This window comes from Quercus robur, chromosome 8, assembly GCF_932294415.1.
Source record: "Quercus robur chromosome 8, dhQueRobu3.1, whole genome shotgun sequence".
NCBI lineage: Eukaryota > Viridiplantae > Streptophyta > Magnoliopsida > Fagales > Fagaceae > Quercus > Quercus robur.
Window position 1 is genome coordinate 25,601,330 of NC_065541.1, and position 19,341 is coordinate 25,620,670.

Consider the following 19,341-nt stretch of genomic DNA (forward strand, 5'->3'; position numbering starts at 1 on the left):
GGCTGGACAGGTGTTTTCCAAAATCCCGACATATTGTTGGCAGCAGAAGATCTAAGCCAAATTTCGCTCGTGTCAAGTGTCAAATGTCAATTGCATCCCTCACTGAAGAGTGAGGACTCAACGAGTATTTGCCTTTTTTAGATGTATAACATGACCAACACAAACAAATGAATAACTTACCATCATATTGGGATGAGGAGGATCTAAATCATCTAGCAACTTAGCTACGCTTCTTGTAAGCCCTGTGCCAAGCTAGTTCAGAAGAAAGTCATCTTTTATACCAAGAGATGTAAAAATTAATTCCAGGTCAATTGTTGCTCACAATGTATATGATGTGGTGCACTGCCTACTGCATTATTAGCAATAGCAAACTAAACATCTAGAAAAGCAGAGCATGGTTCGAAGGTGTAAGGAAACATTAGACCCAGACAAAAGAAGAGAGGCGGGGGGGGGGGGGGGGGGGGGGGGGGGGTGGGGTGTGGGGGTTGGTGGTGTGTGGTTCTATTTGTTGGCTGAGCTAATTTGCCTTAGTATACAATTACTTTCATCCATACTCTTACACCAAACACATTTGTCTTTGTTATATATTTGGATGTTCACGATAACACAGCAATCCTCCTCAGATACAAAATATACCTCAGAGAGATCTACTTACAGTGAAAAGTGACAGTTCAAATCACAAACATATGGTTTAAACCACTTATTATACTCTAATGGAGGGGGAAGATACCTGAAGGAGACAGAAGATACTTAAAAAGGCTATCAGAACACTGCCCAAACTAGGTGCTGTCAAAACCCTGAGACATCCAAATTATGGAACTTTGGGACAAGGGATTAAATTTGCCTCCATCGTTTTGAAATAGTACCATTGTGTTGACAATGCTGGGGGTTTTGCACATGCAAGTGACATATGTCAGGAACAAAAACTGCACCATCCAATGAGTTCTGATAATTTTTTGGCCAGTATAGGCCTGAGGCAGTAGGTGGGGAAGTAATCTGTGGTACTGTCCACGACGCCTCTGGTACCTGGCCCAAGCACTCATCATCATCCAGTTCTTCCTCAGCACCTCTTAAAATCGGCGAATCTGTCTCTCCAAGCTTGCTACTATCAGCCTGTTGCAATTAATCATCAATTGGGGAAAAAAAAGGGGAAACATATGGATTGTACTTAGGGCAGATTTAGACTAAATGGAAATTACGTTAGGAATAGTAATCTTTATTACTGGGTGTTGTAATGAAATAACTATTCATATTCATAAGTTTAGTTGTTATGTATGGAAAGTTTGTGTTTTTTGGAAATATATTTATTTTAAAAGCTGTTATATGCTTCAAAGGCTTTGTGATTTGCTAGAAGCTTGGCAAGGTCCCTTTGGTTGGCATCGAAATATAGCTTAATGGAGGGCTGTGCCATATTGCTTAATGTGGTGTCTTTGATGGGAAATGGAATGCGAGATGCTTTGGAGGAGACTGGTCTATTCTTGAGATTAAATCTTCTTCTTCCTTTTTTTACTAGATTGGAATGTTGCTTTTTTCAATCTCTTCCTTGTTCTTCTTTCTTAGATATGATTTTGAGCATTGTAATTTGGGGGGTTGATTGTACTCCGCAAGTACACCCCGGTGTACATGGTTGTTTCTTTTTTGATCAATAAAATTTTTCTTACATATCAAAAAAAAAAAGCTACTATAGCTATTTAGAAAAGAATAGCTATTCCTCAATTTAAGAAATAGCTTTTGCTAAGGAAGTACCATTCCTTATAAGAAATATGCAAACAAATAAGTGATTAGTTATTACACATGAATAACCACTCCATTACAGCATCTATTATAACATACCAAACATGCCCTTACTGTATGCCTAGATGAAAGAACTAGGTCGAATAAAACCAAATCTATGACAAAGCTTAAAACCATATGGGCAACTCGCATCATCGGTATACAACCCGAATGATGCAGGAGGCAATGAGAAGACAAATTTCCTATATTTTATTTGATTTCATGTATTAAGGGCAATTTTGTAATTTCCTAATATTCTAGAACGGGTTGTGCTTATAGTCTATTGGGTCTTACTTTAGCTTTATTTTAAGCTTGGTTATTTAGTTTGGGTTTAGTAATAAAGCCCAAGGAGTCCAAGTCAAGTCTTATTAGAGTTTTAAGAAATCCTAGTTCAACTAGGATTAGGTATTAGTCCTCTATTTAAAGAGTTCTAGTACTTTCTATTGAGTTGATTATTAATGAATATTTTCAGAATTTAAGAGCTTTGCTTTCTTTTATGGTTTGTGTTATGCAACCTTCTCTGAAATGTGATGCCAAGGAACCCTAGGTGTGATGCTTAGGAAGTCTAGGTGTGATTCCTAGAATTTATCTATTTTCTTTCATTTTACTATTCACGGTTACGGTTCACAGCAATCCAAATCTTGATTTTCACCTTTGTTTTCATTCCTAAACCCTATTAATCCTTGTCCCCTTTGAAAACCCTATAATCCCTATTATTTTCTAGCCTATTCCCCACCAAAACCTAACCATAATTCTTCAAAACCCAAGCTATAATAGATCTGCCCTGGTGTTCTAAATCAGGTTTTGTTGTTCCCCCTTGTCCTACATTAGTTTGGTATCAGAGCAGGGATTTTGCATCATGTCTACACAATCAGGGAGATTGTTTAGGGCACAAAGTATAACAAGAGTCATAATTTAGGGTGCAAAATGTAATACAAGGTATAGTTTATGGTAGTAAAGTGTAATTTTCCCTCAAAATTGGTATTATAGCCAATTAAGGGTCTTTTTGGAATTGCTAGAATTAGGTTAAATGATTGAATTCATCATTTTCTAATTGCTTAATCTTTTGGTTAATCGGTCATTCTAGGCAGTCTTTCTTATCTAAACTATGAAATACAATTTTTTTTTATTTTTTTTTATTTTTTTATTTTTTATTTTTTTTATTTTTTTTTTTTTATGCTGTTAGAATTTTTTAATCCTTATTCTATACTATAACTAAATTATCCTCATTGTGCCTAACTTCATGGTCAGCGAATTCACCACAATAATGCAATCTACATTTGCGGCCAAATTAAACCAAAGACACTTGTGATGATAATTGCTTGTTTTATGAATTAGGTGCAAGTGCCAAAGACACTTGTGATGATAATTGCTTGTTTTATGTATTAGGAGCAAGACCCACTTGCACGTCAAGCAATGTAAAACATAGAAATAGTTGATGGTCATCCTAGCAGAAAGAATTTTTCAGTCCCAAAGTAACACAGAACAAATACTCTAAAATGCTAAAATACAGCCTTCAATCTGTCATGCATGGAACAGCTACAACCATACCTTAGATGATCCGTTATCCATGTAGCCATAACTCTGATTGAATTCAGGAAGTCCAAGATACTCATCTATAGGCCACTGCAGAATACTTCCAGCAACAGAGCCCCCAGAATATGGCACCTTCGGTGCTGCAAAGTCACCAACTCCACCAACAGGGATAGGTAATACTTTGTTGCATTGAACAGCCATTGGCAATGGTGCATCTCTTCTAGACACAGAGTGAGATTTTGTTTCCAGGTTTTCTTCGCCAGAATGCAACTTCACTGAGGAAGAGGAAGCAACAGGATCAGTAGGTTCAAGTCCAACTTTCACACCAGTAAGCAAAAATCTCTGATGAGCAGACACATAAATATTTGCTGTATGTATGGCAACATCACATTTTCTGCAGAGTAAAGCTCGATCCTCTAGACAAAAGAAATAGCCAACTGTCTCCTGTAATGTGTGACAAATATCAGCAGAAATTGATCCTAAAGAAGTATATTTTAAATTCACGAAGACACAAGAAAAGGAGAATATAAAGAAGTAATAGCATTCTCACTTATGCATTACATTTTACTTAAAAAAAAAAAGAAAAAGTAATAGCATTCTCAATTATCAAAAATAAAAATAAAAAATAAAAGAAAAAGATGAGAGCATATTTGAGGAAACATGCACATTAAATTGGAAATTGTCAAGCGCCTAGTTTTAACATTAATGGGAAGAAAAAAGTCAGTTTCCTAGGAAAAAAGATCACAATTTCCAGAACGCAGCTGCAAATAGATATTTCTGACAGGCAGACCTGATGAAAATTAAAATATGATAAGTCACCAAATGCTCACCTTATAAATCTCTCATCTGAAATAGCTTTCTAAAAATCAAAGATGTTTGCAACAGCATCTTCTAACAGTGCAATTGCAATCAAACATATGTTCCTGTTTGACTTCTAAAAAGGTGAATTAAGTGTCCGTTTGGGAACAACTTATTTAGCTAAAACTAAAATTTTTTTACTGAAAGTACTGTAGATAAAGGTAAAAGTTAGCCGAAATAGTATAGTGAGACCTATGAATAGTACCAAAAAGTACAGTAAGACCCATGAATAGTACCAAAAATAAGTTGAATAGTAAAATAAACTGGCAAAAATAATCAATGCAAAACGCACTCTAAGATGTACAAATGAAAACCTGACCACATAATTTAGAAAAACTGCATATGAAGAGAATTTCAAGTAAGAGCCGTTTGTTTAGGCGTATTAAGAGACAAAAACGGGCATTTAGCAAATCATAAACATCTTGATATGTTTGGCTAGGCAAAATTTGTGGGATTGCGTTTTTGAATCTGCAGATTTACGCGTTTTAGGAAAGGCAATTTCCCGTTGTAATTTTGATATCGCACGATTTGCAAATCGTGATACCGCTAATTTTTTTGGCTGAAAATTGAAAATAGCCTTCGGGTCCATGCTTAATGACCCAAATACCAGCCTCTCCCTTCACCATATATATATATATATATATATCCTCAGTCCTCTGCCTCTAAATTCATCAGTTTCACAAGGATTGGTTCTCTTTTCTCTGTTTTTGCTCTGCTCCGTTTATTGTTGTTCTTCATCGCAATATCCAGGTAACTATTCTCCATTACCCATCTTTGAATTTATGATATAGATTTGGGCTTTTCGCATGTTGGTTTATACTATTTGAACTCAAAATATTAGAACTTAGAGATTTGTTGTTGTTGCTGGTGGTGGTAAGAGCTCTCTCTGTCTCACAAACAGCCGTCCATGAGTATTTGACTTACCTCTAATTGGGTGGGATTATATGAAAATAAGGTAATTTGCAAAGTTTTTATGTGGGTCCGTGAGATACATCTATATACAAATTGGTTTCATGTCAAATTTTAATGTAACCATGAGTAATCATTTTAGCTACTGTTGTAGGTTAATTACATATGTGTTTTTATATTATTATGCATTAATTTAATTACAATATGATTATATGACATCGTTCGAAGGTTTTGTACAAGGATTGGTGTTTAAAGTAGCTGGGTTTTGCAGAAAAATCATGGCACCATGAGTAATATTTCCAAGAACAGCTCTTTTTCTTCCACTGCATGATTACATTCAAATCTAGGAATTTTTGTTCAATTCTTTGATTGAATCTGTTTGATTCTTTTTGGTTGTAAAACTTACCTAGGAAAATTACTCCTACTATGCAATTTTTTCATGGGTTTGGTTGTAGAACTTACTATATTTGGTTGAACATTAATATTAACAAACTTATGTTTTTTTTTAGATGGGTAAGCCATCCCAAAATAGCTCAAATGTTAGAGCTCAATGGCCATTAAGAGTAACAACTATCTTTTGTGAAGCTTGTGTGGATGAGGTATTTAAGGGTAATCGACCTAATACCCACTTTAGTAAAAAGAGTTAGACAAATATCATAGCAGCTTTTGAAAAGAAAAATGGAAAGGAATATTCTAGGGTGAAGTATTAGCATAAATGGGATGGAATGAAGAAAGATTTGGTACTTTGGAATAAGTTGAAAGAAAGTGAAACTGGATTGGGATGGGATGCAGCCAAAGGAATAATAGCTGCAACTAATGAGTGGTGGGAGAGAAAGCAAATGGTATGTTTTGTATAACCCATTGTATGTATGTTGTATTAGTAGATAAAACATGCTAATTTGAGTTATTAACGAAAATATTCAAACTTGTAGGAGGTACCTGAAGCTACAAAATTTTGAGAGAAAGGTTTGGAGAATGTTGACTTATTAGATATTATGTTTAAGAACATTGCAGCCACAGGAGATTTAGCATGGGCCCCCACTTCAGGTGTGTTACTTAATGATCTTGAGATACCTAAGGAGGGGTTAGGTGATACTTCTGCTGACTCATCTTCTTCCAATGATAATGATGATGTTCACGAAGATGAGACTCATAACCTCACACAACCACCTAACCCAACACAAAACAAAGGAAAGAAGCAAGCTTTACCATCATCCACACAAAGTAAAGGGAAGAAAGGAGGAATAGCTTTACAGTTGACACAACAGCTTAGTTGTATCTATGATGTTGTGGAGTTAAGGAACTCAGCTTGTTCAGTGGAGCCAAGTAGTACTATTTGTAATGTCATGGAACATGTGTGCACCTTAGATGGCATTGAGAAGGGCTCCAAACTCTACCTCATGGTAGCACGTATTTTTCAAAACGAGAAAAGAGAGAGATGTTCGTCGTGATAGAATAACCATATTTACAACTTCAGTTTCTGCAAGATGAGGCAAGATTGTTAAGAGGGCACTACTTTGGCACTTAGGATGTTTTATGTTTTACCCTTTGAATAATGTTTTATAGAAGAGAAAGATGATTTTAATGTTTTATTGTTTTATTGTTTTATCCTTTGAATAATGTGGCTGTTAGGGTGTTTGAATTACAAAGATAGAAGCTTGGCTGTATCTTTGAACAGAACATTAAATCAAGAGTTGGGACCTCTTTTCATTGTTCTCACAATTTTCTGCCAATACATCAACATTATTTTTTCACCAATGTTGAGTTTGTTAGGTTTCCTGACAAAAAATTAAATCAGTGCTGTATTAGCATCATATTGCTTAGTGATTGAGTAATGCAGTGGCACCATATTGTATCAATGTTAGGATCTCTGTGCACTGATTGAGTAGTGCAGTGGCTGCTGTAATTAGCGAATTTGCTGCATTACTGCTGCAAGGAAGCATGTTATGTGTCATGATGAGTGTCTAGAATGCTTGTAGGAGTGTGAGTGTTGTAGCCGATTACAAGGTTCAATCCTATGAATAACTGAATAATCACTTAGCTGTTATAAGTGATTACTTGCTAGGCTCAAAGTGAATACAGATGGTAATTGGCTAAAGTTGAATATGATGCCTTGCTAAAGTTGATTTTTTGAAGCTATGTATGGTGGCTGAGATTCTGAAGGTAGAGGAGAGAGAAGGAAATTTAAAATCTTGCAGATAATTTTAATCCTGACCTGTTTTCCTTTTGTGCTATATGTTGGTGATAAGAGAAAAGCAATGCTCGCTGGAAAGAGATAAGACAAAAGGACTGCCATCTCCAGTCACACATATTTAATTGACTCCTTTTGTTTCTGAAGTAATTTTTAGTTTCATGCATTTACTCTTTCAAGGAAAATAAGAGGGGCACTAATAATGAGCACTTTCAAGGCAAAGGAGCATGAAAAAAGATAAACGAATAGGATTAGTGGCTATGATGTCATTGTGAACAGCCAGCTTGGTTGATGGAAAGAGATGAGTACTAATCAACATGTAATTGTTTTTTGTGATAGGTAATAACAAACTTTATTGATAATAAAATTACAATGAATTTACGATAGTAAACTCACTGCACTGAAAAGAATACAAACCAATCAAAAAGAAAGACTAACAAAATTAAGGAATTCAAACAAAGAATGACAATGCGTAAACCCCCAAATATGGGACCACTCAAACAAAATCCTAAGTAGCAAAGACTTCACACAGTCTACAGGTCTCTCAATTTCCTAAAAAGTTCAGGCATTGCGCTCCTTCCAAATTAACCACATAAGACACACTGGAACCATATTCCACACATTTGAAGTGTGACTCCCCAACCAATTCCACCATGCCGAGAGAAGAGAAACAACATTCTTCGGCATCACCCACTAAACCCCAAACAAACGAAGGACTTCACTCCACAAGGTACGAGCATACTTACAATGGATCAATAAGTGATCCACAGTTTTCTCTTCACATCGACAAAGGCAGCACCAATTAACAAGAGGTAAATTCTTCTTAACAAAGTTGTCTATAGTAAGAATCCCACCCCTAACAGCTGTCCATAAAAAGAAAGCCACCCTTTTAGGTACCTTAACACATCAAATGCTCTTCCAAGGAAAAGACACCAATGGGGCTACTAGCAATGAAAAATAGAAAGAGCGCACATCAAAAACACCACTATGATTCAATTGCCATATCATGGTATCATCACCCCCTCTAGGTAACTTTTTTTTTTTTTGATAAGTAATAAGAATATATTAAAAAGAAGAGGGGTGTCACCTGAGTATACAAGAAGTATATATCAAGGACAAATACAAATCAAGTGCATAAAGTACAAAAGTCCATGAAACCATGGACTAAAGAAAAAGAACAAAAGCCAAACACTGTAACCCAATCCAGAAGAGTCTTAAGGAAGAAGAGTTTAAGATCTGTAACTAATCTCTCTAAATCCTCAAAATGCCGGTTATTCCTCTCCCTCCAAATGCACCAAATCAAACAATGGGGCACAGCCATCCAAATAGCCGAATTCCGATGCCTCCCCAACTTTCCTTGCCAACAAGCCAACAGATCCAAAGGAGAATGATGCAAGAGACGCAAGAAGATTATTGTTTAGTATATTTATGTTTGCAAGTCAATTGTATTTTTATGTTTTAAGTCCTATTAGTTTATTGGGCTATTAGTATTTTAATTTAGAAGCAAGGTTACTTTTGTAATAAAGCAATTAGGGTTTCCTAGCCAATTAGAACTAGAATTTAACAATCCTTTATAAGTAACCTATTGTATTCCTTGAGAGATAGTTGATATTTTGATGAATGAAAAAATAGCCGTTTAGTCTTTCTTTAGTCTGGTGCTAACTCCAGGTCTACTCTAGATGCTGACTCCTAGTGGTTTTCCATGCTTGGTATTGACTCTTAGGTCATATCTCTTTATTTTATTGTTGTTTCAGTTTTGTTTTAGTTGTCTTGCGTCAATTTTGGTATCAGAGCAAACACCGATCTGTTTGAAGCCTCATCGCAAGTCAATCCAAAACCCAAAAAAAAAAAAAAAAAAAAAAAAAAAACCACGCAAGACCCATCAGCCACCAGCCGCCAAAACCCACAAATCAGCACTCACCACCGCAAGACCCATCAACCACCAGCCGCCAAAAACCCATTATCACCCTCAACCACCGCCGTTGAGGACGTCGACCACCGCCAATGCAAGACCCGAGACTAGCAGCTACCACTCCATGTTTTGTGCTGCCGCAGTCTCCCCTGTCTTCGCACCACCGAAATCATCACCGAACGCCGATGAGCCACGCCACGTCTTAGCTGATGAGTCCAGCACCGCTTCGTGACCATTACTGTTTCTTTCTCTTTTAGTTGTTTCCTCTGTTTCTAGTGTCATTAGTTTCGTGGTGTTTAATGTTAGAAGTGCTATTGTGTACTGGCAGATTTTAGTTTTATACTTCATTGTATTTCACATTATAAAAAATAAAAAAATAAAAAATCAAAAGGAAGGAAAAGAAAGTACTGTAGCTGTAACAGCCCATTGCATGCATTGGGCCTTTAAATTGTTCATCCACAAGTCCACTTGTCCAAGTAAGATCCATTCACTTGAAGCCAACAACTATTTGGGAGAACAGTCTTAGAAGCCCATTCCAACGATTTGTCCAGAGAAAATCACAACTACTATTTGTTGAAGCACTATTTTAGAGAATCATGGTAATATTAGAAGCACCTTATTTTGATGGTTGTGAAACATATCCACGAGATTTTGTCAACTGGATGAATGGGATGGAGCAATTCTTTGAGCAAGCAAATTTTGCAGATAACAAAAAGGTTCGGTATGCCAAGTTGAAGTTAAGAGGTAAAGCACAAAGGTTTTGGGAGAATCTTGAATATTTCTGCTATATGAGGTATGAACCTGCCATCAATGTGTGGGAAGATATGAAAGAAAAGCTTTGTGATGAATATTTGTCACCATTCTATCGAACTAAATATCTACCCCAATCTCAATGTAGTACTTTTCAAGTTGAAGCAAATACGATGAATCCTCATCCTCATCCCATTTCATGTCCTCGGCGCACTTTTGAACAATCTATCAAAGAATTATCTACCAAGGAATTATCTGTAAAGCTCATGAAAGATGTTCAAGACAAGATTGCTCAGATGAAGCAAATGAAAACTCAATCCGATTCAATTGGGAAACCAAGGATACTTAATCACAATGAACTTATTGCTGCCCCAATAGAAGACAACAATGATGCTAATATCTTGGTCTTGGAGGATCCTCCAGCAACACCAAAGCCTAATGTTGACACAGATGTATATGCCTCGACAAGTGTTACTTTAACATGCATACAAGGAAATGAATCTATTGAAGAGCAGCAAGGTGAAGAGATGGTGTCTACAGAGAGTATTATGTTAGAGGGTACACATGATGTGATATCTAATGAATCTGCTTTTGATCAACCTTCCATGGTGCATGAAGACAAACAATTTGCTAAAGTGGAGAAAGTGAATAACATAGTGTTTCCAATGGTTCAAGATAAGATTATGTTGATTCCACACATTAATTTTGTTATTCCAGAAAAGTTTGACATGATGGAATTCAAGATTTTTCTTTACTCTATGCTCCATAGGGTGATTCCAAACTTGAAGCAAGTGTTACTTGTCCGCATCCTAATCCTTCAACGCTTTAGAACTCGAGGTCGAGTTTTCTCCAACTAAAGGAGAATGATGCAAGAGATGCAAAAAGATTATTGTTTAGTATTATTTATGTTTGCAAGTCAATTGTATTTTTATGTTTTAGGTCCTATTAGTTTATTGGACTATTAGTATTTTAATTTAGAAGCAAGGTTATTTTTGTAATAAGGCAATTAGGGTTTCCTAACCAATTAGACCTAGGGTTTAGCAATCCTTTATAAGCAACCTATTGTACTCCTTAAGAAATAGTTGATATATTGATGAATGAAAAAATGGCCGTTTAGTCTTTCTTTGGTCTGGTGCTAACTTCAGGTCTACCCTAGGTGCTGACTCCTAATGGTTTTTCCCGCTTGGTGCTGACTCCAAGTAAGGCCTAAGTGCCGACCCCTAGGTCATATCCCTTTATTTTATTGTTGTTTCAGTTTTGTTCTGATTGTCCTGCATCAAGAGGCCTCCTTATTTCGACTTAACGAAAAAAGTCTTGGGTAAAGCACACACAAAGAAGAGTCCCCACACCAAATATCCTGCCAAAATCTAACAATAAAACCGGCCCAACCTCAAATTGGATGTGATGAACAAAAGATGGCCAACCATGACTAATAGACTTCCACAAGCTTACACCATGAGGGCCAATAACGGGAAGAGAGCACCAACCTCCCCTTCACAACCATATTTTGCTCCTATCACTCTCCTCCACAAGGCCTGTCGCTCAACCATATTTTGCCCCTATCACTCCCCTATCAACCATATTTTGCCCCTCTAGGTAACTTGGATGAGATATGTGCAAAAAAATCATAAAAGATCCCTATCTCCCAATCTTGAAAAGCATGACGGAAGCGTAAGTTCCAGCTTCTACCACCGCCATCCAATGCAAACTCAACCATATCAAAAATCATAGCTGCCTTATCCACAACAATAGTAAACATTGCTGGATATAAATCTTTCAAGGCAATAGGGCTACTCCAAGGGCCATACCAGAATCTGATACGAAAACCCTCTCCTGCCGCATACAGCACGTGACCAAAGAAACTCTCAGCCCTTTTCCTAATGTTCTTCCACATACCACATTCATGCGTCCCTCTAACAACTCTAGTACACCATCCCCCACTGGCCTCCCCATATTTGGAAGCTATAATCTGCCTCCATAAACGTGTGACCTCATTCCCAAATCGCCATAGCCACTTCCCAAGCAAAGCTTGGTTAAACAGCCCTATCTTCCAAATCCCCAAGCCACCTGCTACCATTGGCCACACAATTTTCTCCCAAGCAACAAGTGAGAATTTAAAAACATCATCAGATCTCTCTCAAATGAAATTCCTCTGAATCCTCTCTAATCTGTCCGCCACATGTTGAGGAATAGTGAACAAAGATAAATAATAAGTAGGGAGACTTGATAAGGTACTCTTCAATAAAGTAAGTCTACCCCCTTTTGAAAAATATAACTGCTTCCAACCTGTGAGCTTTTTTTCCATCCATTCAATGATAGGGTTCCATATTGAGGAATCCTTATAATGTGCCCCCAAAGACATACCCAAATAAGACATGGGTAAACAGCCTACCTTACAACATAAAATAAGAGCTAAGGCATCCAAATTTCCAACCTCACCAACCGGCACAATCTCACTCTTACCAACATTCACTTTCAATCCTATGATAGCTTCAAAGAAAATTAGAACCATACGAATATGTAATAATTGTTCCTCAGATGCATCACAAAAGAGAATAGTAGCATCAACAAACAAAAGGTGAGAGATATGCAAACCTCCACTTGTATTGAGACTTGCTTGGAATCCATTGAGAAAACCTCCATCTTTTGTCCTTTTCAACAACCTACTCAACACCTCCATTACCAATAAGAATAGGAGTAGAGATAAAAGATCCCCTTGGAGAAGACCACGAGAGCTACCAAAGAAGCCAGCTGGAAACCCATTAATAAGCACTGAAAAACGGGCAGTAGAAATACACATCTTCATCCATCTCCCCCACTTCTCCCCAAAACCCATCCTCTCCATAAGGTAAAATAAGGCACTCCAGCTCACATGATCATAAGCCTTCTAAATATCCAATTTAGTAATCACACCCGAAATACCACTCTTCAATCTACTGTCCAAGCATTCATTTGCGATAAGAACAGAGTTAAGAATCTGTCTTCCCCCAACAAAAGAATTCCAAGAGTTGGAAATAAGTTTATACAAAACACAACGGAGTCTATGTGCCAAGACCTTTGAAAGTAGCTTGTACAAACTACCCACAAGGTTGATAGGGCGAAAATCTCTAATGATGACTGCACTAAGCTTCTTGGGTATCAAACACAAAAATGTGGCATTGAGAGATTTTTCAAAGATAAATTCTTTGTGGAAGTCTTAAAAAAAAAACCAAGATCCTTCTCAAGAACACACCAGCATTTTAGAAAGAAAGCCATAGTAAAGCCATCTGGACCGGGAGCCTTATCACCCTTAGCCTCCCATAGGGCTACAATGATCTCTTCCTTCTCAAATTCCCTTTCTAAAGTAAGTCTATCAGTTTCATCCAAATTTGCAAACTCTAAACCATCAATAGTGGGCGTCCAAGATTTGGTCTCCTGGTACAAAGACTTATAAAAACCCACCACTTGATCCTGAATTGCAGACGGATCCTCATACAAAATGCCCTCAACCTCCACAGCTCTCATAGTATTTGTACGTCTATGAGAATTAGCAAACCTATGAAAAAAACCCAGTATTATTACCCCCTTCTTTTAAGTACAAAGCCTTCGATTTCTGCCTTCAAGAAATCTCCTCCAAAGAAGCTAAATACTCAATATCAGCCTTTATCTCAGCTCTTCTTGCACTATCTGCTGGTGACAAAGATTGCATCCTTTCTCTCAAATCTTAAGTCCAAAAGCTCAGACAGCAAGCATTTTTTCCTAAAAGGCACATCCCCAAAAACATGTTTATTCCAATGCTTCAAATCTCCCTTAAGAGCCTTCAATTTGCAAGCTAGAACATAACTAGGAGACCCCACAAAGTGGTATCCGTTCCACCAACCTCGCACAAGATCCACAAATCCCTCCACCTTAAGCCACATATTCTTCAACCTGATATGACAATCTCATATTTTATATGATACAAAACAGAATTATAAGGACAACATCCAGAGGAGATGCATGATTACTGATATAAATGGCTCTCTTATTAGAAAATTCAGCACCCTCTATCATATTTACTGGGCTTTTGTTGTGCAATAGATACTTATTGTGATTTATCTAGTTAACATCTTTTAAATGTTTAATCATTTTCTTTATTGTGATTAATCTAATTTATTAATATTATATTTTAGGTGTTATTCCTATGGATTACAATGATTATACTGATAATAATGATAATGATCACTCTTATGATGTGGAAAATGATGAGCATGATGATGAGGAATTACATGATCTTCTTGTTGCTGGATGTCATGTTGCAGTGACATATTATATGAAATATATTGATAAACAACCTTGTAGAGATTCTGAACAAACTGGCTACATGTGGTTGATGGATTGTTTGACGGGTAATGAAACAAAATGTCATGAAATGTTTAGAATGAAGCCACATGTTTTCCTTCAATTGTGTAATGTTTTACAAATACATATAGACTTCAACACGCAAGGCATATTGGGCTTGAAGAGTCAATAGGTATATGTTTGATGATACTTGGACAAGGAGCATGTAACAGGTTGGTTTAAGAAAGATTCCAACATTCTGGTGAGACTATACATAGATATTTTCATAGAGTTCTGAAACGCCTTAACATAATGTCAATAGATATTCTCAAGCTTTCTGACCCTACATTTAGTGCAGTTCCAAGACATATACAAAAGAATCCATTATACATGCCACACTTTCAGGTATTCATTTCATACATTCTAATTTGCTTCTAATATTTGTTAGGATTATTTCCTAAGTACCTAAAATTTATATTCTATTTTAAGACTGTATTGGTGCCATTAACGGTACACATATCCAAGTTGTTTTTGGAGACAACAAGAAAGCTCTTTATTATAATAGAAAGGGTGTGCCATCTTTTAATGTAATGGCAGCTTGCAATTTTGATTTACTTTTCACATTTGTTATGGCTGGATGGGAAGGTGCAGCACATGATATACGTATTTTCTTAGATGCTATTCGTCGACAATCTGTCAACTTTCCAAAACCACCACCAAGTATATAATATTTTTATATATTAAATATGTATGAAGGATATTATTTATGTACATCTTACATTTTTTTTTCTTTTACTAGGAAAATATTATTTAGTTGATGTTGAATACCTCTTAAGGAAAGGATATTTGTCACCTTATAAGGGACATAGGTACCATCGTTCTAATTTTCAACGAGTTGGTCGAGGGAATCACATAGAAGAGAGGTTTAACCATGTTCACTCATCACTTCAAAGTGCAATTGAGCGAACTTTTGGAGTGTGGAAGAATAGATGGAAAATTTTGAAGCAAATGCCATCTTATGACATTAAAGACCAAAGAAACATTATAGTTGCTACTTGTGTTTTGCATAATTTTATTAGAAAACATGATAGGGAGAATGAGGGATTTAATTGGGATGAGCATGACTTGGACAGACCAAGAAGCAATAGTAGTAGAGAAGGTAGTAGTAGACAGGCAAACATTGAGAATATACAAGATGAAGAGATGAAATTTGTTCATGACAAAATAGCTCGGTCCATTTGTGGGTTGTAAACAATATTTTTATTATTTCTATTTTGGTTTTTAATGTTTTGGATAAGAACTTTTTTTTAAAAAAAATTATGGATTGTCTAGTATTGATATTGTTGGCCATGAACATTTTAATATAATTATTTTCCTAACCTTAACAAATTATGCAATTCTTTCTCTTGATGAGTTTTTTTTTTTTAATATTTTAAATTTGATAAACTTCTCTCCATGAATTTCAACGACAACATCATTATTGTTGTTATTATTAATGTAATTGTTAAGCTTAATTACATATTTTCAATAATAAAAAAACACTGATTATAGGAAAAATGACAGTATAACATTAACAAAATAATTAAGTCCTTTTTTGGAATTTACACCCAAAACAATTATTTTTAAAACAGCTTATCCAAACACTTACTGTGGCTTTAAAAATAGAAAACGCATATTTTCACATTTTTACCAAATGCTTATTTGTGGTTTTTAAAATGGTGTTTTTAAAATGCACATTTTGAAAAAGCTTATCCAAACAGGGCCTAAATTTTTGATAAATAGAAAACTTCAACTAAATTGATGCGATAAAAAGACAAAAAAAAAATCAGATAGTTTTCAAAAAAAGATACCAAACAGAATGAGGTTATCTGAAAAACTAATAACATTCACAGAAATAGAATGCATGTTATAACTCTGATTTTGCATATCAAATAACTTAAATGCATTTTTGCAAGTTGCTCATTCCTCTTACAAGTGTCTGGAAGTTTTGGAGGGAGGAGAGAGAAGAGGGCATAAAGAGGAAGTAAAGGAGAGGGGAGGAGAATGGTTATCCCTTCCCCTTTATTGGATGTTTTAAAAATTAAGTAGAGGGAGGGGTGTAGATATCCCTCCCCTTTGCCTTTTTTTTTTTTTTTTTTTTTTTTTAGTGAGTAATAAAAACTAAGAGAGAATCAACATCGAGAGAAGGAACAACCATCAATGAAATCAAACAAAGTAGAAGAGGAATGGTTTGGTAACACAGCCAGCCAATCATACAAAGCACATAATTGGAACAGCTTCAACTTCGTCATAGGCCTTTCTAATCCTTCAAACACATCACGATTATGCTCCTTCCAAACCATCCGCATAAGACACAAAGGTACTACACATCAAACATCACCAATACCCTGTCCTACAAATCTCCCCCTCCAACATGCCACTGCCACATTGCCAACACATCAAGGAATCTTTGAGGCATAACCCACTATACCCCCAAATAAACAGAACAATGGACCACAGCTCACTAGCAGATTAACAATGGATGAACAGATGTTCAATCGACTCCCCAACCTTCTCATACACGTAACACCACTCAAATCACATATATATTACAACAGTGTAGATTATCAATAGTGAAAATCTTACCAAGTGCAGCAGTCCATGTCAAAAATAAAATAAAATAAAAACCCTACCTTAAGCAGAACTTTGACCTCCAAAAACTCTTCTAGGGAAAAGACTGTACGTCCTCAGCAGAAAGGAGACTGTAAAAGGACATAAGCACAAATAATCCACTCTTCATAAGCTGCCAACAAATCTGATCTTCAACATCCCTCTTAATCTTGGCTGAGTAGAGAAGATCCATGAATGTGGTAATTGCTTCCAACCCCCACTTATGTAATAGCCACGTGAAGGTCACATTCTAAAGCATGGAACAATCTCTCTAACTCAAAATGTCCACCATAGTAGCCCCTTATCCTGAGCAATACATATAGGACAGGGAAGACATCCTTTACAACACCATCCCCACCCCACCAATCAAACCAAAAGCAAACATTGGTTCCTTTTCCAACAAAAAATGTCACTGAACCTAGCAAGATGATTCATCGAATGAATATGTTTCCATAAGCAAACTCCATAGCCTCCTTTGACCCCCTTCAAACATCACCCACCCCAATCACTACTAGTGGAAATCAAGGCAAGATACCAAATCTAGCAAATTCCATTATTATCATATCTGACTCTAGTCAACAATCTGTAATATTGGGATCTTCTAAGGAAACAATAGTACAATATTCCAAGAAATCACTCCCTTGATATAAAATCTGGTCTTTGTCAACCACCATTACTATTGGAGCCCTACAAGGAAGCAATCTCATGATCTCCTCCAATAATCACTTTCTTTTATGATAAATTGTATATTTTTACAATTCTAACTATGTAGAGATATAAGACTTCCTGTATTATAAAAGGAGATGTAATCACATTATACAAGCAAGGAAATATAGAATAATTTTCCACCATTATTTGATTTCTTTCATGGAATAAGAGCAGGTCCAAAGTTCGATCCCTGACTCCACTCTCCTCACATTTAAAATATTAAAATTCCACATGTTGGGCCCCATTTATTAAGGAAGATTCTAGGCTGCCATGTGAGGAGGAGTGTTAGAATTACAATCAAATGATTAAATTCACAATTTCCTAATAACTTAAACTTTTGAAAATATCGGTAATCTAACATGGTATTAGAGCACACTTGATTACAAGATTCTATTTAGCCGGGTCCTCTTCGCCTTGAGGCCTATTCCGATGCAAATTACGCTAGTTGTCCTATTGATCATCACTCTGCTGGAGGCCATTGCATTTATTTGGGGTTCTTGTCTATCTCATGGAGTGCCAAGAAACAGGACACAGTTTCACAATCTAGCACCAAAGCAGAGTATCGTCAACTGGCTCATACTGCTGCTGCCTACTAAGCTATCTTGGTTCTACCAACTCTTTTGAGATCTCCATCCTTTTTTTCCCTCAGCCTCCATTAAGGTGTTATAATATTAGCTCCATTTCCCTATGCTCTTATCCTATTTTCATGCTTATATGAAGCATCTCGAGGTTGATTATCACTACAAAATCTTGTCTTGCTCTAACTTAGGGAGTTGTGGTCCTTTATTTTCTGTTTATTCAGGGTGCAACGGGTGATGCCAAGAAGAGTATTGGGGAGGGGATTTTGCAATCACCGGGCAATTGACCTATACTATAGCCCTGACTTAAGAATGGCATCCACTATCCTTTTTGGCGAAACTCCTTGAGTTAAATTTTTTGTAATTTAATCCCACAAGTACAACTACCAAAGTGACCTTAAATTATATGCTCAAAACTTTCTTTTTTATAGCTAATTAGACCCTGCGACCACTGTAGAGTTTCAATCACAAAAGAGCACTCCTAATAAAGCCTAAAAACCATCATCTGAGGTGAGTTTACTATATATCCAGATTTTTATTTGAGTCGAATTCTCAATTTGCCAGAAACCCCATAAAATAAATAAATAAAAAAAACCCAGTGTTCGTACATATTAAGTAACTTGCATATATCTCTAAGCAACAAAGGACAGACGGAGAAAGTACCTGGCAGATGTCACAGTTAGGGGGCATGTGAGAAGTAGAAAGTGGAACCCTCTGGTGCTTGCTGGCGAGTTTGTTGGCCGCATGAACTTTCTTGTCACACGCCCAACACAGAGCCGCCTCGTCCGCGCAGCATAGCACTGTCGCCTCTGCCGCTTCGCACACGTTGCACTGTATCTTCATCTCTCTCTCTCTCTCTCTCCCCGAGTTTATGTTTTGCGTTGTCTTGTCTTTTTTTATGAAGTAAAGAACCTTTTTTTTCTTTTTTTTTGATAAGATGAAGTGAAGAACCTGGGGGCTACTGCATTCTGATTTTTTTTTTTTTTTTTTTTTTTTTTTTTTTTTCAAAGATGAAACGTTAGTAGGCTTTATTTAATTAATGGCCTGTTTGGAAATTTAAAAAATGAGGGAGAGTAGAGTAGAGGAAGTGAGAGTAATTCAATTATCTTATTTGGAAGTTTTTTAAGGAAGGGAGAGGAGTTTGGAGGGGTTTCAACCACCTCTAACCCCTCATTTTT

General features: G+C 36.4%; 1 protein-coding gene across 2 annotated transcripts; it reads right to left on the reverse strand.

Annotated features, from left to right (window-relative positions):
- Window positions 1–556: 556 nt before the first annotated feature.
- Window positions 557–19,074, reverse strand: LOC126695097 (B-box zinc finger protein 22). Of its 2 annotated transcripts, XM_050391722.1 has the most exons (4): window positions 18,827–19,074; window positions 3,699–3,753; window positions 3,325–3,584; window positions 557–1,113 (listed from the first exon to the last, which is right to left on the reverse strand). In XM_050391722.1, exons 1-4 carry the CDS (start codon window positions 19,004–19,006, stop codon window positions 835–837), a joined length of 774 nt encoding a protein of 257 aa, XP_050247679.1. In that variant the 5' UTR covers window positions 19,007–19,074; the 3' UTR covers window positions 557–834. The 2 variants fall into 2 exon arrangements, with proteins under 2 accessions (XP_050247679.1, XP_050247678.1); XM_050391721.1 differs by having other exon boundaries at window positions 3,325–3,753; window positions 18,827–19,071.
- Window positions 19,075–19,341: the final 267 nt, after the last annotated feature.